Source organism: Miniopterus schreibersii (genome assembly GCF_964146895.1).
Source record: "Miniopterus schreibersii genome assembly, chromosome: 2".
Taxonomy (NCBI): domain Eukaryota; kingdom Metazoa; phylum Chordata; class Mammalia; order Chiroptera; family Miniopteridae; genus Miniopterus; species Miniopterus schreibersii.
In genome coordinates, this window is record NC_138102.1 from 181,384,607 (window position 1) to 181,405,396 (window position 20,790).

General features: G+C 54.5%; 2 protein-coding genes across 4 annotated transcripts; both read left to right on the forward strand.

The window, feature by feature from the left end:
* Nucleotides 1–6,335: 6,335 nt before the first annotated feature.
* LOC308552629 (DNA dC->dU-editing enzyme APOBEC-3G-like) lies at nt 6,336–9,721 on the forward strand (the record flags this gene model as incomplete). Its single annotated transcript, XM_081127835.1, has 5 exons — nt 6,336–6,364; nt 7,153–7,294; nt 8,595–8,874; nt 9,311–9,426; nt 9,707–9,721. 5 exons carry the CDS (start codon nt 6,336–6,338, stop codon nt 9,719–9,721), a joined length of 582 nt encoding a protein of 193 aa, XP_080983961.1.
* Nucleotides 9,722–13,070: 3,349 nt separating this feature from the next.
* APOBEC3C (apolipoprotein B mRNA editing enzyme catalytic subunit 3C) lies at nt 13,071–17,773 on the forward strand. Of its 3 annotated transcripts, none has more exons than XM_081129670.1 (5): nt 13,071–13,521; nt 14,764–14,920; nt 16,325–16,622; nt 17,037–17,152; nt 17,433–17,773. In XM_081129670.1, the coding sequence occupies exons 1-5, from the start codon at nt 13,466–13,468 to the stop codon at nt 17,445–17,447; spliced, it is 642 nt and encodes a 213-aa protein (XP_080985796.1). In that variant the 5' UTR covers nt 13,071–13,465; the 3' UTR covers nt 17,448–17,773. The 3 variants fall into 3 exon arrangements, with proteins under 3 accessions (XP_080985796.1, XP_080985795.1, XP_080985797.1); XM_081129669.1 differs by having other exon boundaries at nt 13,212–13,521; nt 16,325–16,727; XM_081129671.1 differs by lacking the exon at nt 13,071–13,521 and adding an exon at nt 14,288–14,429.
* The last annotated feature ends 3,017 nt before the right edge of the window (nt 17,774–20,790 follow it).

A 20,790-nucleotide genomic window follows, 5' to 3' on the forward strand; every position in this document is an offset into this window, starting at 1 on the left:
CTCAGGAGCCCACCATGTAAGGACAAGAAACTGGACACGAAGCGTTTTTACCCCCATTACACAGAGGAGAAAAGAAAGGCTCCCAGAGGGAGCAGGGCTCGGCCAGGATGGCCCCGGGGGCAGAAGGATGCAGGATGTGCCCTGGCTCAGGAAGGGGTCACCACGCTCCTCTCCACTCCAGGCCAGGAGGAACATGCGGGACTTTGTATTCCAAGCTCAAGTGGGACCAGAGCCCTAGCTGGTCATGTTTGTCCCCAAGGGGATGCCCCTCTGTCCCACTGAGTGTCCACCCTGGCTCCTTTTAGCCCACCCTGTGCTGGCCCAGTGCTCCCCGCCGGTGTTGTGTGCCCAACGATATATGAGGCCCAGGTTTGCTTTGCTGCAGGTCGCCTTCCCACCTTAGAGCTGGGATGGAGGACAGGCTGGCCATGCCCAGCCCAGGGGCTCAGCAGTGTCCTCAGGCTGTGTCACGTCCCGCCACGATCTCAAGGCCCCCCTGTCATGCACAAAGCTCTGAGACGGCGGGCAGGGCAGACGGGGGCTCGGAGAGCTGGGGGTCACGTCTGCGTGGAGCCTGCACTGTGACAGCACAAGCGGGGGGGCCCTTCTCCCCTGTAAGACCACTGCCCTCTACCCGGTTGTCCGCTTTTCCCAGAATGACCGCATCTTCGTCACTTGCTTACAGGAACAGAGGTGAGGCTCTCATCAGAGCCCAGAAATAGAAACCAAAAGAGCCAATTTGATGGATTTGATGATGAGATTCTTACGTAGCCGTCTGGGGAGGTGGCGAAATCCTGTTTCCTGCCATGCAGGGATGGGCTTCTGGGTGTGTGTGGGGAACCCTAGGAGATTCCTGCTTGTCATCTGTCTGCTGGGGTGTGTCTTGTGAGTCAGGGCAGCAGCTGGGCCTGGGATCCCAGCACAGCTGCGTGACAAGCCCAATCTTTGTCATATATGTGGCACCCAAGGTTCCACAGGACATCCTGAGGTGGGACCACCAGCTGGAATCAAGCAAATTAGCCTCAGAGCCAGAATGCGGTGCAGACTGCCCTGGGGACAGACCCAGCTGAAGCCACAGGCACTGTGGTCTGTCTGTTCCCTGAGCGTCCTGCTCCAAGGCTAAGTGCCCCTCCTTGGGGGGCGGCTCTGCTTCCTGGTGGCTGCTCCTCTCCCTACACCCCTCGGCCTGGATACAACCCTGGACACCCTCCCTTCCTCAGTTTCCTCCCCAGGAGCTGGCCCTGTCCTGTGTCTCAGCCACCACCGCTCTGCAGAGGCCTCCCCAGGGCCTGGCTGCATGTGGTGTGAGAATATTTGGAGCACTGGTGGGTTATTTGGGGATTGAGTGTTTTACTGAACAAGGGATTTCCCTTCTTTTTTTAAAAAAAAACTTAAAAAAATATAACTTTATTGATCTCAGAGAGAGGAGATGAAAGGGAGAGAGAGAGAGAGATAGAAACGTCAACGATGAGAGTCATTGATCGGCTGCCTCCTGCACACTCCCCACTGGGACCGAGCCCGCAACCCGGGCATGTGCCCTGACCAGGAATTGAACCACAATCTCCTGGATCCTAGGTCGACGCTCAACCGCTGAGCCACACCGGCTGAGCTAGATTTTCCCTCTTTTTAAAGGGAAAAAAAAAATCTTCATTTGTTGAGGAATAACTGTCTCAGACATGGTCCCAAGCACTCGACATTCACACTGCCATTTAACTGTCACAACAGCCCCATGGGCGGCCACTGTCATTACCCCAGTGCTTCGAGGGAGGAGCCTGAGGCCCGGCGGTGAGGTCTGGTCCAAGTCCCTGAGCGCGGAGGAGGCTGGCCCAGAGTCGCGTCCACACCCTTCGGACCCTAAGGCATCCCTGTAGAGGCTCGTGGGGGGAAGGACTAAGGCGGCTGCTCAGGGACCGGGGAGCAGGAAAGAGCAGGACGGGACGGTGGGCAGGAGGGCCCACTCGGGACAAGCGAAGAGTCGGCCTGGGCGCAGAGAGGAGGGCCTGGAGGGGCGTGGGCAGGGCTGGGGACCCCGGAGGGAGGGGCAGGAGGGCCTGGAAGAGGAAGGAGGACCCACGGGTGGCGGAACGCAAGCCGGCGGGACTGTGGATCCGTGGCCTTCTCCCGGCGGCCGCAGTGAGAACGGCACCTGTCATCGGCGGGTGTGCAGACCCGGGGGTCGGGCTCGACCGTCCTTTCTTCTTCCCTGGGGTGAAGGCCGATGCCCGGAGACTGGCAGCCATCTGGGAGCCTGAGGACATCGTGGGAGAAGACAAGCGCCGAGGGCTGGGTCCCGACAGCATCTCGGACTTTCCACCATGGAGTTTTCTGTGCAGCAGGAGGGCCCATAAGGAAAGAAGAGCGGGGAGCATGGAGAAAACTTCACCCTGCACCGTGGACGCCCCGGGCGCTTTAGCTCTTACCCTCTCCTGAGCGCCTGGGTGGCAGCCAGGCTCCTGCTTCCCCAGAGTCCTCCCATCCCCCCCAAAGTCTTTGCCAGTTGTTGAATTTGCACACACACTGAGCACCTACTGTATACACAGCAGAAGGAGCTGAGATGGATCAGAAATGGATCCAGCAGCTCACCCACCTGAGGCCTCTGTCTCACTTCCAGAAGGAGGCACCTTCTGTGAACAGAGCCACAACCTCCGTGGCCCAGAGCCAGTGACAGGTGACCACAGCTTTCCTGAACACTGTCAGTTGTCAGAACCTGAGGAACAGAGCCAGCCTCCAGTCACTTTCCTCACAGGACTCAGGTGCGCACAGGAGGGCCTGAGAGGGTTCAGACTTGGGAGCAGAACCGCCCCCCAAAACATGGGTTATGTTGGGTGGATCACACGCTCTCTCCCGACCATCTGTGTCTGTCTGGGGCAGATGTACATGAATCATATCAATAGTATGAATCAGTGTTGAGTGTTTATTTGTGAGGAGGGTCACCTTGCTGACACGTGGCAGAGTCAGGATTCCAACCCAGCAGAGGAGGCCTGGGGCCAGTGCTGGCAGCCAGGGCTGAAGCAGGGTTTGGAGCAGGGAGAATGGGCCGTGGCGAGGCTCCACATCTGGCCTCCGTCTCCGGGCTGTGAGGCTGGGGTGGGTTCTATAGGCCAGCTCCTCCTCAAGATATCCCCAGGATCTTAAAAGCCACAAATATGTCAAAAAACAGGACTTACGTCCAGCTGTGCCTGGGCAAACAGGTCCCACCAGTGCCCCGGGCCGGATGCAGAGTGCACCAAGTGCTGGCTCTCTCAGGGCATGAAAAAAAAAAGAACCATCGTGGGATTCCCAGCCACACTCAGATGCCTGTTTCCTCTCTGACTAAAACAGAGGCTGTTGGCAATTCGCAGGTGAGGTTTACAGAAAGAAACTCAACATCGAATCTGCTTATGCGGCTTGGTTTCTGGGCTGTGACGGCCGCCCCATCTCCATGTCTGGGAGCAGTGACCAAAAAATCCATGAGGCGCAGTGTCTCTGGGTAAAGGGGCAACCCGAGTAGAGGACAGGTGGTCTTACTATGCAACCTTCACCCCCAGCCCCCAGGTCCCACATCTCCCAGGCCCCCACCTTCCAGGGCCCCCACCTTCCATGCCCCAGCCTCAGAGCTTTGCCCATGACACAGGGCCTGAGCCTTGGAGAGGGGATGTGACATAGCCTGGGAATACTGCTGAGACCTTGGGCTGGCCTGGGCTGGGCTGGGGGACAGGAAGGCCCCCTACAGGAAAGCAGACCTTGGACCTCAAGCAGAGCAGCCTGGCCCGGACTCCAGACATATAGGGGTCATCCATCCCAGTCCCAGAGGGACGAGGGCAGAATGGGCTCAGCCTGTCTTGCTGGCCTCAGTCTGGGCTCCCCCGGGGCACCCAGCCCTGTCCCTAGTTTCCTTGACAAGGGAATAGAAAAAATCCCAACACAGCCTGCGCCTGCTCGGGAGGCGGCTCTCCCACATGCCCCCGCCCTCGCCCATGGGGACCCGTAGGTCCTGCCTTCTCTGCTCTGACCCTGTGCACTTTAGTGGAAAACTCCAACAGGATGTAGGAATTGTTTTACATTTTTCAGTCAGTGTTCCAGAGCTAGACATGGCGAGGGACTGTCATTCTCCAGAAGAGGCAGGATTTCCTTTTTTTCTCCCCGCCGCAGGGCCTGAGGTAAGATGCGCGCCTTCAGCTCGCCCATCGCTGTCCCCAGCGCTGCTCTAAGCCGAGTCCACCGCTGGCTCTACCTCCGCCTTCGCGAGCCACGTCCCCCGGGCCCAGGAGGCCGGCTCTGCTGCACCCGGAGGGAGAGCCTGGGAGAGGCCGGGGCAGGGAGGCGAGCCCACCCAGGCCTGAGCTCACATCTCCTGTCCTTCTGCCCCGTCTCGATCTGACTCAGAAAAATAACACAAGACATGAAACCTTTGGGAGAAGATCCAAACTTTGTTATACATGGCGTCCCCTCCAGTCTTTTTTTTAAAAAAAAATTTTTATTGATTTCAGAGAGAGGAAGGGAGAGGGAGAGAGAGAGAAACATCAATGATGAGAGTCATTGATCGGCTGCCTCCTGCACGCCCCCTGCTGGGGATCGAGCCCGCAACCCCGGCATGTGCCCTGACTGGGAATCGAACCGCGATCTCCTGGATCCTAGGTCAATGCTCAATTGCTGGAGCCACACCGGCCAGGCCCCGCCAGTCTCTGAGTAGTGGTCATTTGGTGCAAAACCGACTTCCCAGGCGTGAGACAAGCTGGGCTTGTCTGCATTACAGAGGGGCAGCCAGGCCTCAGCAGGAAGCAAGTCATGGGGACTGGTCAGGCTGGGGCAAGGGGAGTGGGGAGGGAGGGAACATCCCAGAAGAGAAGACCTCAGAGCTGCTGGCTGAGGAGCTAGACTGGTGGTGGGACCTCCCTTGGGGATGGGGGGCAAAGTGCTCTCCCTGCAGTGATGACCCTTGGTCTCCCCACAAGACTTTCCAGAAGGGCCTTAAAGGGCACGTGTGTTTGGGCAAGTGATGTGGAGCTGAGCCCGGGGAGGTGCTGGCTCTCTGACTGCAGGAGCACCTGGGCAGGGGTGGTGCAGGCTTGGGGTCGCCATCTTTCAAGGCCCCCCCCGGGGCACAGGGCCTTGTGTATCAAGACCCCACACTCCTTGGGTCACCTTCTGATGCCTGGGGTGGGGGTGGGAACTCAGAAGCCCTTTGTGGGTTGAGTGACTGGAGGAGACTGGGATGCGGGAGGAGAGCTGGCCTGGATCAGAAAGCCATTCTCCCTCTCTGGAAAGCATGACCTGGGGAGAGCGTTGGGGAAATTTTCAGGGACCCCAGGCCTGGTCTCTGGAATCTTCTGGGTATGGATGGTGTGTTGTGGGTGGAGATTGTGACCTTTGAAGTAGGGACAATAGCAGGACACACAAACACACCAAGATATGTGTGTGTTCCACACCTGGGAAACCACCCTACTCAATAGCCAAGGAACGTCGCCTGGTCTAAGGGTAACCAAGGTCCTACTTGAGCCTGGAATACAATGTCCCCCACGTTCCTCATGGCCTGGAGGTGGAGAGGAGCGTGGTGACCCTTTCCTGAGGCAGGGCACATCTTGCATCCTTCTGCCCCCGGGGCCATCCTGGCCGAGCCCTGCTCCCTCTGGGGACCTTTCTTTTCTCCTCTGTGTGATGGGGTAAAAATGCTTCATGTCCAGTTTCTTATCCTTACATGGTGGGCTCCTGAGGAGAGCTCAGCACATGTTGCTTCCCGCCCCTTCCTGGACCAGGATAAAGCCATCTACTGCCTCTCAGAGCAGAGGCTCCCTGCTGGCTCATGGGCCGCAGGTCCCTCCACCCATCAGGCCCCAGGGAGCCTGGACCAGGCCATGCCCCACACTGGCTGCTATGGCAGACTTGGGGATGGGTGCCCTGGGGCCTGTCTTCTGGGGGCTCTGTGCCCTGTGCCCAAGTCTTCCTCAGGGTATGAACACCTGTCCTCTCACTTGCCCCCTCACCTCCTGCCTTGCCGTACCATGCTGCCCAGAGTGAGCCCAACCTCTTGAGACCTCACTGGCCCAAGGTCAATCCTCATGGTGTCCAAGTATGGCCTTTGTCAGAACAGAGAACTCAAAACCTAACTTGTCCAGAAGGCAAAAGATGTGGCCTTTGGACAGAGGAGTTCCTTATTTCGTGAATTCATGTGGGTGGATGAGTGGCCTGAGTTCAGGAAAGGGTGGGGCGTGGCAGTGCCAACTCAACAGTTTCTAGGCGCTCTGATGGTATATAAGGTACCTGGGGCCTTGAATGCATCACAGGCCGAGGACACAGGCTGTGACCAGGCAGAGAGGCAAAGGACACAGAGCCAGGGACCTTGAAGGAACTGAGACATGGCGGCCAACCCAGCACCCAATGACAGGTACTACCCCCCTTGAAGTGCCCCTGCTTCTGGCTCCTCCAGGCTCCCTGATGGGGACTTGCCTTCTCCCCTGAGGACTCCTCTGCTTCTCTCCCGCCCTCCTGATGGCCCTTCCATGTCCAGCCAGGCCCCCTCAGCTGATCCCCAGTTTGCCTGTCCTACCCGTGTCCCCTAGGCCCCGGGCTGGACCCTGGGGGTCATCCTCGTCCGGCCCCGATCCGCCTCTTCCTCCCACCCCCTGTGAAATCTATCCCTTCTGCCCTGAACTGTGGACTCGGAGGTCACGTTCGCATTTATGTTTTCGCTTCTGTAAAGGACACCTCTGTATCCATAGTTAGAAAGAAAACCTCACGGGTTCTTTGAGAATAGCTCGGCGTTCTCTTTTCCCCAGTGGTGCCGCTCAGGAAGGTGCTTGGCTGATGCACCCTGGGGCTCAGGCTAACCCTGAAGACAAGAGGAAAAAGCGCCACTGGGCCTAAACCGAGCGGGGGAGGGTCAGCGGGACAAGGGCAGGATGGCGATGCCAGGAGGGGCCCCCATCAGAGCTCTGAGCATCCTGCACTGCTCCTGGGCGGAAACCCTGGCAAAAGGACTGGGGGGACGCCCCCAGGAGCCCCAGGAGGGATCAGCTGAGTGAGTGGATGCCCGCCCTCTGTGGGGCTAGCTGGGATGTGGGGTGCAGAGGAGAGCTCAGGATGAAGGGAAGGGATGTGAGGTGAAGGGCAGGAGACCTGGGTGATCCCAGGAGGAGTCCCATGCCTTTGGGCTCTTCCTGCCTGTGTCCGCAGACCCCTGATGGATGAAAGCACCTTCATCGACAACTTCAGTGATTTTATGCCGCGCCAAACGTACCTGTGCTACGAGGTGGAGGTCTCAGAGGGCGACTCCTGGACCCCAGTGGAGGAGTTCAAGGGCTTCCTGCGCAATCAGGTGGCTGACCTCAGCAGGCAGGGCCTCCCTACCCTGGGACATTCAGGAAGGTTTTCAGGGCACAGGGTGTCCTCTAAGCAGTGTCCCTTTGGTCCCTGCAGCTGCTGTGGCTTTGCCTAGAGACAGGGAGGGTGGGTTCTCCTGTGACTGGCAGCTTTGAGCCACACATAAGGAAGCAGTCACAGCGTACCAGGGCCAGGAACCATCAGCCCGGTGCCACCCCAGGCTTCAGGGCTCAGCCTGTCCCCTCCTGCCATGACTCTGAGCAGGGGTCAGGACAGAGGGAAAGGCATTGGGACAAGGGGTCAGGTTCTCCCCGGGCCCCTGCCTGGGGCGGTCGCTGGCCAGAGAGCCCGAGATCTCCTTTGGTGTTCCCTCCAGTCACTGCTGGGAGAGCCTGGCAGGGTGCTGGTCCCCACAAGGGCACTTCCAGCTGCCCTTAGCCCAGTGACACCTCCTCAGTTCCCAGGTACCCCCCCCCCGGCTTCCCAGTAGCACAGTTGGCCTGACTTGATCTTCCCCGAAGCTCTGGTTGAAAAAACTTCCTTCTGTGGGTAGACAGATCTCCATCACCCTATGAGCCCAACAGTGACATTCATCCCGTTACTCGGGCCCCTCTGCCTTGGTGCCTCTCACCCCACTCCTCCCTGCAGGCGTATCACCTTTGGGCTCAGCACAGGGGGAAGCCCAGAGTAGAAGCCTATAGAAGTGTTGGGAGGGCAAGAGAGGGAAATAGATGGAGAACAGGGTAAATCCCTCCATGGAGGAAGCACCCATCTCTGTGGCATCAGGCCCATGACCTTGGAGCTCACTTGCCTGTTCCCTCTGTCCTCAGCTCTTCATCTCCTCCCTACAAGGTCTGACTAGGTGTGGCTCCTAAAGGCATAGACTTTGGGTATAAAATAGAGGGGCTCCAGGAACTCAGTAATCAAGATGAATCACATTTAATGCAATAGTTTAAAAATAAAAATTAATGCAAATTCCATGATGAAGGGGATATCAACAATTTACATGAAGACTGATTAGTTACGGTGCCACGAGGAGCCATAGTTTGCTGATGTGAAATAACAGGTCATCGCAGCAGATCTGGCCCTTTGTAAAATGCCAATATTGTGCTTATCATGAGTTTTGCTTACTTTTGATCACGTACATCCTACATTAAAATATTCATCTTGATGCTGAGTTGTGTCCCCTGCCACTTTAATTTTGTGCCAGTGCCTCACCTACCCCACCCCCTTGGCCCTGCCCTCCCCTGTTCACAGCAAGTGCCAGAACCCTCTTCTCCCTCCTCTGTACCCAGGGTGCTAACACGTTCGAGCCACGCCATGCAGAGCTGTGCTTCCTGGATCGGATCCGTTCCTGGAACCTGGACAAGGAGAAGAAGTACAGAGTCACCTGTTTCATCTCCTGGAGCCCCTGCCCAGACTGTGCCAATCACCTGGTGGAATTCCTGGGCAAGGACAGCCACGTGAAGCTGCACATCTTTGCTGCTCGCATCCATAGCATCAAACCCGGATATGAGCTTGGGCTGCGTAGACTGCAGGCAGCTGGGGCCCAGCTCGCCATCATGACCTCCAGAGGTCAGCATGAGACTCCTGAGGGTGGGCGGTGGGCAGGGAGAGGGGCCTGGGGGAAATTGCTAGAAAGAGATGGGCAGGAGGGGAATCCCAGGTGGAGGAGTCTGTTGGCTGCCTGCAGAGGTGGTGCTGGATCTGGAGAAGACTGGCCGGTCTCCTGGAGGAGAGGGTCCAGGGGAGAGAGGTTGTCCTGGGGAGGGGAGTAAGGGTGGGCACATGCGCCAGAAGAACCCAGGTACTTTGTGGTAGGGGTGATGGGGTTGCCTCAGATTGCAGAAGGAGGAAAGAATTTGAGGGATAAGCTAACTCCCTTGGGAAGAAAGAGAAAGGAGGCAGTGAAATTATGATGGGGAGACTGTGTCCCTAAAGTCAGATACCAGGGAGTCCCTCCTGCTCTCTAGAATTGGAGCTCAACTTTACTTCCCCTGTTCCATTTCAGAGTTCACATACTGCTGGGAAAACTTCGTGGACAACCAGGGCCAACCATTCCAGCCTTGGACAAACCTGGATGGAAATAGTCAAGGCCTATCTCAGAGGCTGAAGAACATCCTCCAGGTGAGGCTCCACCTCCCTGTTCCTTTCCGCACCCCTCCCTCCTCACCTGCTCTCCCTGGGCCTTCCTTTCCCTCTGCTCAGGGCCTCCTCTGGGTTACCTGCTCACTCCTGGGACACCAGCTCCACCCCTCTTTCAGTTCTCACAAGGTCCCTCTGCTTTCTCACCTCCTTGTGTCCCTCCTGCCTTGCCCGCCTTTGTGACTGCCACAGACCTCTTCTCTGTTCATCTTCCCACCTGCCTCACTCCCTGTTACTCTTTCACTCCACCTTCTTGATCTAGAACCAGGAAAACTGAAGGATGGGCTTCATCTCGCCAATCAAGTCAGGAGTCTTCTGGTGAACAACAAATAGAATACTTTCTTCAAGAAATGAAAACTCACCACTTGTCGTCATCTCCAAACCGAATCACAGAAATCAGTGACGGGCAATGAATGAGTTCATAAGAAAATTTTAAAATATCTGATTGATTTACCTCTCATTTAAAATCTGTGATATGTTCTAAATACACACGGGTGAGATTCCATTCAATACTACCAGAAGCATTTTTTACTTTTAGAGAAATAATTACTTTCTCAGATTTTAAATCCAAAGCAATAAAATGAAAGATTAAGAATCTTCCAGAAATGTTCTTTCCTCTAAATGTGTTATGAAATCCAAACAGTCTAGCAGACACGTGCAAAGTGCAACTATCTTCCTCTTTTGTAGGTACCTTCATGGGAGGGCAGTGGTCACAGTAATTCTCACTGGTCAAGTAAAAATCAGTAATGCTTAGAGGAGCAGAATCTTGAATTCAAAAGTCTAAACTCATTGGCAAACTGTCATACCGATGGCAGTGCCGTTTCTGAAATGACAGTCCATGCGACAGGAGAAAGGCTCAGTGTCGCTACTGGGAAGAGAAATTCAAGTTGGCAGTTGCACTGGGGGCTGAGAATATCTGCAGTCCTCAGGCCGCTCCTAGTTCCACTGCCCCGGAGAGGAAGGGAGAGGGAGGGCTTCCCTACCCGAGGGGGTCACTCCTGCCCTCTACAGTACCTGGGCCTAGTGGCCCCGTTGCGGGCACCAGGTGTCTGTCCTGCCATGACTCCGGAGCCTGAATCATGCTGAGTGAGCCCGTCAGCTGGGCATCCTGCACAAGGCAACGAAGGCTCCCAGGTCTCTCCTCACAGACTTCTGCTCACAGGTCAGGGCCCACCTGTGTCACAACCTCTCACAATGACTATAAGGGGCTGGGGGCTGGGTCATTCAGTCTGAGGCACTGTAGGCTTACAGAATAAGGACTGTCCTGATGACCATGGACGAAGGGGGGGAGGGGACTAAGTCAGGGAGGACACACAGCAGAGGGAAGAACTGATAGACAAAGTGACCTGGAGAGATGGAAGAAAAGGACAGGAGAGCGGAGGGGAGGGCAAAGCAGGGCTGAGGGCCAGCGGTGGCGAGACAAGGGGCAAGAAGGAGCCTAAGGACAGAAGGCTGGGATAGAGAGGGGTTGTCAGGGGACTGTGGCTGCCAGTGACAGAAAGCTGTCTGGAGGGGCTGAAAGTCAGCTTGTTTCACAGAACAAGATGGGGGGAGAGGGAGGGCTGTTTGGGCCTGGCTCAGCTGCTTGGTGATGCTGTGGGCACCAGGCCCGCCGCCCTGTCCCCCAGCTCAGATCTAGGGGTTTGTCTTCTCCTGCTAGTCTCCTCCAAGCCTCAAGATGCAGTCCACGTCCAGACATCGTGCCTCATTCCAAGGGGGCAGAGAGAGGACAGGGCCAACCCCAGAACTTTCAAGCCTGTACAACCTTTTGATGGACAATAGCAGGGACCCACCATGAAGGTGGCTGAGGGATACCCCATAGCACAGCTTCCAGTGGTGTTTATTTTGGAGTCCCTGTGGGTGCTGCTGAGGGAACAGGATTGGCTCTTGGGTTCCTGTAACATATGGAGAGTAACAGTGACTTGGGGGCTGTCGTGACAGTTAAATGTTGGGCATTTAGGACAATGTCTGAGATAGTTCACCTTCAACAAAGAATGAGGTTATTAATCTCTGGTTCAATAAATCTCTGATTCAATAAATCATTCAATTTACAAATAATCCTCCAGCAGGTTCCACTCACACCAGGTGCAGCCTGGTGCTGGGAAGGCAGCACTGGGCGCCTCAGCAGGTGGTCATGGCTGAGGCCCAGGACAGGGCCAGGTCCTGCTCCTGACCGCCTGCTCCTGTCTTCTCTGTGAGGACTCCCTCCCCCCCGCTGGCTCATCATCTGACCCATGGGGGCTCCTCCTGTCTCCTGACCTGGTGTCTTGCCTGGCCCCTCCCTAGGAGTCCCAGCATGGCCTCTAGGCTGCTGTCCTCATGTCTCTGTCTCCTCCTGCCCCTGCTGCAGGTGTGCCAGGGAGATTGTGAGTCCCCAAGGTGATTGTCCCCTACCCCAGTGAGGCAGATGAATTGAGAGGGGACTCCATTCACTTGTCTTTAAATTAGCCTCTGCCTTGTGGTGCAGACTCACCTTGTCTCTGGACCTGGGCTAAGCCCCTATTATCCCCAAGCTTATCCAGAATTCCCCAATTCTCAGAACAGGGAATGACTACTTAACACCATATTGTTCTGAGGCAAAGTGCTTTTTCCCTTTCCCCAAGTCGCAGGTGGACAAGGTAGAGTCCACCTTCAGACCCTCCCTTTCTCCCCCTTCCTCCCTCCATCCTGCCTCTTTCCAGGCTGCTTTGCTTCTCTCCACCTGCCCAGAGTGCTATATCTTCCTTTTTAATCTTGTGCCTTCCTCTGCAGGCTCACTTCTCTTCTCCTCTCCCTCATGGCTGCTTCTTTCCTTCCCTTCCAGGTTCCCCTTTAATTGGATTTCAGACTCACTGAGAACATAAAGGAAGGCCTATAGAAACTGAGGTATATACCATGTTCATGGATGGCGTCTCGGAGCCACAGAGATGTCTATGCCTGCCAAAATTGATCTACACATTGATAACAGGGTATCTCATGGGACACGACAAACTTTGTCCATAAGTTCATGTGGATGTGTCAAAAGCCAAAACGACTTCAACAGAAGAAGATAAGCTGGATCTGCACACTAGACACCAAACCTGCTCTAAAGACCCAGCAGGGCAGCATGGGAGTTGTCCAGGCACAGACAAATGAGGCCATGGAGAGATGAGAGAGTTCAGAGACACAGATAGCCCTTCCCACACATACACACTAAGGTTGTGCATTTCACATCAGTAGGACAAAATGACATGGAAGGAAAGTTACTAAATGTCCTTGTATTGGCTATCCAATACAAAATTAAAAATTAGATCTCTATGTCATGTCTTGTATATACATGAAAAATCGAATCCCTTTGAAAACATTAAAAATTAAAACATCTGTATATGGAAGACTTCATAAAGTGACAGCCTAGCCACACATTGAAGGGAAACATTTCCAATGTAATTGACAAAGGATTCCTATCCAGAATGTCTAAAAACTTAGAAAGCAAGAGGGATAGGAGCATGCAAATGTTGTCCCTCCCACCATGTGAAGGCTGAGGGGACCTATGCAGAGGACCAAGCACAGAACGAGGAACTCCAAGTACATCTGTCCCTGATCCAAGGTCCAGATTTTCTCATGACCTCAACCACTCAACAAGCAGGAGGAGAGCATGCACTGGGCTCAGACTTGGGCTGGGTGCAGGGGAGGTGTGGAGAGGGCTCCAGGCTGGGCCTCCCAGGGGAGCAGGGCCTCAGTCCTGCTCTCTTCAGCAGGGCCTGTCCCACCTCCTCTGTCTGACATCATTACTTTCACTTTCTGTTTGCAAGAAGGGTGGGTCCTGCTCCACAGAGGAGCCTGTCTCCAGCAGAGGTTGAGCTAAGTCAAGTGGAGGGCTTCAGATAAGGAGAGAAGGTGGGTCTGAGCTTGAGCAAGCTCACACCTCAGGGCCCTCCCACTCCTGTTGCCAAACCAGGAAGGAAGTGGGGCCCAGCTGAGAAGGCGGGGAGGTCCTCTGTCAAAGGGCTTTTCTAAAACCTGGGCCCCGTGAGCAGAAAAGCAGCACCAGCGCTGGAGAGAAATGGCCAGGAGGAAATGGGCCTGGCATGAAGGCTACATCCGGAAACCCTGGCCCAGGTACTGCTCCCCCGCTGTCCCTGTCTGTAGGCCCTTTCTGCACGGGGTCTCCCAGGTGTCTCTGTCCTCAGAGGTGTCTTGTCTCCATGGTCTAGCCTGGCTTCTCTCCCTCTGGGCTTCCTCTCTGCAGTCCCACTCCATGGGGGCTTTGCCCTCTTCTGGGGATGCGCCCACCATTGCTTCTGAGTGGCCCCTCCTGCACCTTCCCCAGCCCTGTGTCCTCCTGGGCCACCTCTCAGCCTGCGAGTCTGTGGGGCTGGGCTGTCCCCTCCCTGCCTGTGGGACTGCCTGCTCTGTGGCCTCCTGTGCCCTCCTAACAATTAGAACTGGGCTAAGGGATGAGTGAAGCACTTGCTGCATTTAGTTTTATGCACGTCGATCCACTTTCTACGCTAGTGGCCCCGTTGCGCACACAGTGTGCGATCAGATCTCTGAGCAGGGAGATGAATCCTCTCTTCCAAGATGTCAGCGCTGCGGGCAGAGAGCAGAGTCAGAGTGCCCCAGCCGCACCTGCCACCCTCGGGGTGTAAGTGCCCCAGCAGCAGCAGGAAGCAGAGAAGCATGCCGTGGGCAGGAGACATGCTCCCGGTTTACAGTGGGGTAGAAAAGAGCCTCTCCCCCGACATGACCTGCAATGGCTGGACAGGGCTTTGCCTGGGCAAAGGACCAGCTCTGTCACTTAGCAGCCCTGTGACGTGGGCAGGCCACTCCTCTCTCTGTGCCCTGCTTCCTTCTCTATAAAATGGGGTGACACTCCTAGTTTTGGGGAGGAATAGAGGAGTTCAGATACAAGCTCTAAGAACAGTAGCCAGAGCCTGTGATTTTAGGTGTTAGCCTGATATTTTGAAAAGTAATAAACATGCATAGGTGAAAAGTCAGCCATGAATTGAAACTTGATATTCAAATCGGTAATTTCGGGGTGTAGAGGGTTTCATTACTCATTTCTATTTTTGAATGGTTTGGGCGATGGGTGGGCAGGATCTGGGGTGGGGTTGGGTGTGGGCTGTTGGAAGCAGCAGAGCCAGGGCCGATGGGAGACGGCACGGGTCTCTGCTGTCCCTGCAGCCCCTCTCCTCCTCCTCTCCCCTAGTCTTCCTGCCTGGGAGGCTGCAGGAAAAGCTGAAGGGAGTGGCTTGGGGGGGGCACAGCCACAGGGCATCCAGGGGGCTGTGTTGAGGCGACACCAGATGGGAGAAACTCCAGGGAACACTCTGCATTTTCTGGTTTCTCTCTTGCCCACAGGAACCCAATGAGAAAGTTATATTTTGATTATTTCTACTTTCACTTTGTAAACTGGCCCACGCCCAAAGATCGGAACGGCTGCTACCTCTGTTACAAAGTGGAAAGAACCCAGAACGGCTCACCTCTTTCATTTCACACGGGGGTCTTTGAAAACCAGGTAGGTGCCCCATGATACTGTCATCAGAGGCTGGAGCTAAGCCAGGGAAGGATGTGGGAAGATTATCATATGTAAAATGCCAGAGGCTTCTTCCCACAACATAGTCTTAAATTCTAACCCTTGATGTCTCCGCTTGACCCTCCTCAAGCCCCACACACGATGGCATTTGACTTATCCACGAGGCCTGTTTCAGGGACTCTGCTGGCTATCAGTCTCCGCCTCACCCAGGGGCCTCCTTGGAGGAAAGGGCATTATCTGGCCCTAGGAAGTGCTCTGCTGGCGGGGTCCTCCCCCAGCCACACCCCTGCCTCCTCCAGGCCCAGCATGTGTGATCCCCCAGGGGAGAGCCCACACCCACATCCTGCCTGCCCCCCAGCCTGCTCTGAGCCTCAGCCCAGGTCTCCCTGGATGACTGCAGGCTCAGCAGACACACAGCAAGCCCACCACCCTGCAGCCAACCACTAAGGTCTCCTGTGAAATATCCCACCACACGCCAGCCCTCCCCTCGCCACCCAGACAGCAGACTGTTTAGAACCCATCATGGGATGGACAGGGTAGCAGTCCCCACCCACGGGAGCGCGATCGGGGTCACTTAGGTCGTTTAACCTTTCCTGCACCCAGTGTTCAGACTTTAAGAGAAATTGATGAATGTAATGTTGATAATGTACTTTGAAATATATCTGCGGTTTTATTTCAACATACAGTAAGGAATCCAAAAGTTCTTCATGAGCTAGTTTACAGTCTTTTGCAGACTAAGTCATGGAGACAAGGTGTGTCCTTCACAGCTGACACTCACCTCAGTGCAGGCGAGCCGCATTTCCAGAGCACAGCAGACACCCGCGGCTGTTGGCGCCCCGTGGGCAGCACAGCCGCGTGGCCTCCCCAGCAGGCAGCGCGGGAAGCCTGGCCGCAGAGGCCTGGCCTGGGGCAGCACTCAGAGGCCTGTGCAGGGATCGCAGGGCGGGGGGCGCTGGAGTTAATGGGCGAGTGTGGGGAGGGAGGGCCAAATAAAAACGGCGGGAGGGGTGAAGTTTAAAAGCGGATAAATCAGCCAGATTGGCCTGGATCAGTGGTTGAGCGTCGATCCATGAACCAGGAAATCGTGGTTCCATTCCCAGGCAGGGCACGTGCCAGGGCTGGGGACTCGATCCCCAGTGGGGGGCGTGCAGGAGGCAGCTGATCAATGACTCTCTCTCATCATTAATGTTTCTCTCCCTATCTCCCTCTCCCCTCCTCTCTCTGAAACCAATACAAAAAATTAAAAAAATAAAACGAGATAAATCGCTCAATAACATGCCCCTGAGACTATTGTTCCCTGTCACCTGGTCCCCACTCCCTCCAAACTCTGCCACATGCCTGCTCTGCCAGCCAAGAGGGTCCCTTTTCTTTCTCCCACTCTCCCAGTTCTATCCGAGGAAGCCTGTCCACACAGAAATCTGCTTCCTGAATTGGTTCAAGACGCAGAAGGCATTCTTGGCCAAGAATCTGTCCCGTGACGAGAAATACCACATTACTTGGTTCATGTCCTGGAGCCCCTGCTTCGACTGTGCGAGGCGGGTCGTGGAGTTCCTGAGCGAGCACAGGCACGTGGAGCTGAGCATCGTGGCCGCGCGCCTCTACTACTCCAACGACCCACAGTACCAGCAGGGGCTCCGCAGTCTGGAGAGCGCGGGGGCGCATGTGGCTATAATGTCTCAAGATGGTGAGAGCAGAGGGAGCTGGGCAGGAACGTGGGAGAGCCCAGGACCAGGCAGGAAGGACCTAGAATCCCCAGAGGAAGAAGAGCCTCAGTTAGCGGCGTGCACAGGTGCTGCTGGGTCTGGAAGGCACCGGCGGGTCTCCTGGAGGAGAGAGTTCAGGGGAGACAGGGGATCCAGGGCAGGGGAGGGAGGTAAAGACACATGAAAAACGGGGCTTCCAGAAAAGGGGAGAATTGGGCTGCCTCAGATCCCAGTTAGAAAAAAGAATTTAAGTGATAATGAAGTCTCTAGGAAGAAAAGAGAAAAGAGATAGTGAAATTATGATGGGGACAGCATGTCCCTAAGGGTCAGATTCTGTGGCCCCTCGTTGCTCCCCAGGGCTGAAACTCACCATTACCTCTCCTGTTCCTGTTCAGACTTTTTCAATTGCTGGAACACTTTTGTGGACCACCAGGGGCTACCATTCTGTCCCTGGAATAACCTGGATAGAAACAGTCAAAAGTTATCTGAGAAGCTGATGGACATCCTCCAGGTGAGGCTCCACCTCCCTGTTCCTCTCCGCACCCCTCCCTCCTCACCTGCTCTCCCTGGGCCTTCCTTTCCCTCTGCTCAGGGCCTCCTCTGGGTTACCTGCTCACTCCTGGGACACCAGCACCACCCCTCTTTCAGTTCTCACAAGGTCCCTCTGCTTTCTCACCTCCTTGTGTCCCTCCTGCCTTGCCCGCCTTTGTGACTGCCACAGACCTCTTCTCTGTTCATCTTCCCACCTGCCTCACTCCCTGTTACTCTTTCACTCCACCTTCTTGATCTAGAACCAGGAAAACTGAAGGATGGGCTTCATCTCGCCAATCAAGTCAGGAGTCTTCTGGTGAAAGACAAACAGAACACTTTCTTCAAGAAATGAAAACTCACCACTTGTCATCATCTCCAAACCGAATCAAAGAAACCAGCAATGGGCAATGAATGAGTTCATAAGAAAATTTTAAAATATCTGATTGATTTACCTCTCATTTAAAATCTGTGATATGTTCTAAATACACACGGGTGAGATTCCATTCAATACTACCAGAAACATTTTTTACTTTTAGAGAAATAATTACTTTCATGGATTTTAAATCCAAAGCAATAAAATGAAAGATTAAGAATCTTCCAGAAATGTTCTTTCCTCTAAATGTGTTATGAAATCCAAACAGTCTAGCAGACACGTGCAAAGTGCAACTATCTTCCTCTTTTGTAGGTACCTTCATGGGAGGGCAGTGGTCACAGTAATTCTCACTGGTCAAGTAAAAATCAGTAATGCTTAGAGGAGCAGAATCTTGAATTCAAAAGTCTAAACTCATTGGCAAACTGTCATACCGATGGCAGTGCCGTTTCTGAAATGACAGTCCATGCGACAGGAGAAAGGCTCAGTGTCGCTACTGGGAAGAGAAATTCAAGTTGGCAGTTGCACTGGGGGCTGAGAATATCTGCAGTCCTCAGGCCGCTCCTAGTTCCACTGCCCCGGAGAGGAAGGGAGAGGGAGGGCTTCCCTACCCGAGGGGGTCACTCCTGCCCTCTACAGTACCTGGGCCTAGTGGCCCCGTTGCGGGCACCAGGTGTCTGTCCTGCCATGACTCCGGAGCCTGAATCATGCTGAGTGAGCCCGTCAGCTGGGCATCCTGCACAAGGCAACGAAGGCTCCCAGGTCTCTCCTCACAGACTTCTGCTCACAGGTCAGGGCCCACCTGTGTCACAACCTCTCACAATGACTATAAGGGGCTGGGGGCTGGGTCATTCAGTCTGAGGCACTGTAGGCTTACAGAATAAGGACTGTCCTGATGACCATGGACGAAGGGGGGGAGGGGACTAAGTCAGGGAGGACACACAGCAGAGGGAAGAACTGATAGACAAAGTGACCTGGAGAGATGGAAGAAAAGGACAGGAGAGCGGAGGGGAGGGCAAAGCAGGGCTGAGGGCCAGCGGTGGCGAGACAAGGGGCAAGAAGGAGCCTAAGGACAGAAGGCTGGGATAGAGAGGGGTTGTCAGGGGACTGTGGCTGCCAGTGACAGAAAGCTGTCTGGAGGGGCTGAAAGTCAGCTTGTTTCACAGAACAAGATGGGGGGAGAGGGAGGGCTGTTTGGGCCTGGCTCAGCTGCTTGGTGATGCTGTGGGCACCAGGCCCGCCGCCCTGTCCCCCAGCTCAGATCTAGGGGTTTGTCTTCTCCTGCTAGTCTCCTCCAAGCCTCAAGATGCAGTCCACGTCCAGACATCGTGCCTCATTCCAAGGGGGCAGAGAGAGGACAGGGCCAACCCCAGAACTTTCAAGCCTGTACAACCTTTTGATGGACAATAGCAGGGACCCACCATGAAGGTGGCTGAGGGATACCCCATAGCACAGCTTCCAGTGGTGTTTATTTTGGAGTCCCTGTGGGTGCTGCTGAGGGAACAGGATTGGCTCTTGGGTTCCTGTAACATATGGAGAGTAACAGTGACTTGGGGGCTGTCGTGACAGTTAAATGTTGGGCATTTAGGACAATGTCTGAGATAGTTCACCTTCAACAAAGAATGAGGTTATTAATCTCTGGTTCAATAAATCTCTGATTCAATAAATCATTCAATTTACAAATAATCCTCCAGCAGGTTCCACTCACACCAGGTGCAGCCTGGTGCTGGGAAGGCAGCACTGGGCGCCTCAGCAGGTGGTCATGGCTGAGGCCCAGGACAGGGCCAGGTCCTGCTCCTGACCGCCTGCTCCTGTCTTCTCTGTGAGGACTCCCTCCCCCCCGCTGGCTCATCATCTGACCCATGGGGGCTCCTCCTGTCTCCTGACCTGGTGTCTTGCCTGGCCCCTCCCTAGGAGTCCCAGCATGGCCTCTAGGCTGCTGTCCTCATGTCTCTGTCTCCTCCTGCCCCTGCTGCAGGTGTGCCAGGGAGATTGTGAGTCCCCAAGGTGATTGTCCCCTACCCCAGTGAGGCAGATGAATTGAGAGGGGACTCCATTCACTTGTCTTTAAATTAGCCTCTGCCTTGTGGTGCAGACTCACCTTGTCTCTGGACCTGGGCTAAGCCCCTATTATCCCCAAGCTTATCCAGAATTCCCCAATTCTCAGAACAGGGAATGACTACTTAACACCATATTGTTCTGAGGCAAAGTGCTTTTTCCCTTTCCCCAAGTCGCAGGTGGACAAGGTAGAGTCCACCTTCAGACCCTCCCTTTCTCCCCCTTCCTCCCTCCATCCTGCCTCTTTCCAGGCTGCTTTGCTTCTCTCCACCTGCCCAGAGTGCTATATCTTCCTTTTTAATCTTGTGCCTTCCTCTGCAGGCTCACTTCTCTTCTCCTCTCCCTCATGGCTGCTTCTTTCCTTCCCTTCCAGGTTCCCCTTTAATTGGATTTCAGACTCACTGAGAACATAAAGGAAGGCCTATAGAAACTGAGGTATATACCATGTTCATGGATGGCGTCTCGGAGCCACAGAGATGTCTATGCCTGCCAAAATTGATCTACACATTGATAACAGGGTATCTCATGGGACACGACAAACTTTGTCCATAAGTTCATGTGGATGTGTCAAAAGCCAAAACGACTTCAACAGAAGAAGATAAGCTGGATCTGCACACTAGACACCAAACCTGCTCTAAAGACCCAGCAGGGCAGCATGGGAGTTGTCCAGGCACAGACAAATGAGGCCATGGAGAGATGAGAGAGTTCAGAGACACAGATAGCCCTTCCCACACATACACACTAAGGTTGTGCATTTCACATCAGTAGGACAAAATGACATGGAAGGAAAGTTACTAAATGTCCTTGTATTGGCTATCCAATACAAAATTAAAAATTAGATCTCTATGTCATGTCTTGTATATACATGAAAAATCGAATCCCTTTGAAAACATTAAAAATTAAAACATCTGTATATGGAAGACTTCATAAAGTGACAGCCTAGCCACACATTGAAGGGAAACATTTCCAATGTAATTGACAAAGGATTCCTATCCAGAATGTCTAAAAACTTAGAAAGCAAGAGGGATAGGAGCATGCAAATGTTGTCCCTCCCACCATGTGAAGGCTGAGGGGACCTATGCAGAGGACCAAGCACAGAACGAGGAACTCCAAGTACATCTGTCCCTGATCCAAGGTCCAGATTTTCTCATGACCTCAACCACTCAACAAGCAGGAGGAGAGCATGCACT

Coding starts and splice junctions, on each gene's coding strand:
- APOBEC3C (XM_081129669.1), top strand. CDS start 13,466: ATGGCCAGGAGGAAATGGGCCTGGCATGAAGGCTACATCCGGAAACCC. Junction 13,522..14,763: donor ATCCGGAAACCCTGGCCCAG/GTACTGCTCCCC, acceptor TCTTGCCCACAG/GAACCCAATGAGAAAGTTAT. Junction 14,921..16,324: donor CGGGGGTCTTTGAAAACCAG/GTAGGTGCCCCA, acceptor CCACTCTCCCAG/TTCTATCCGAGGAAGCCTGT.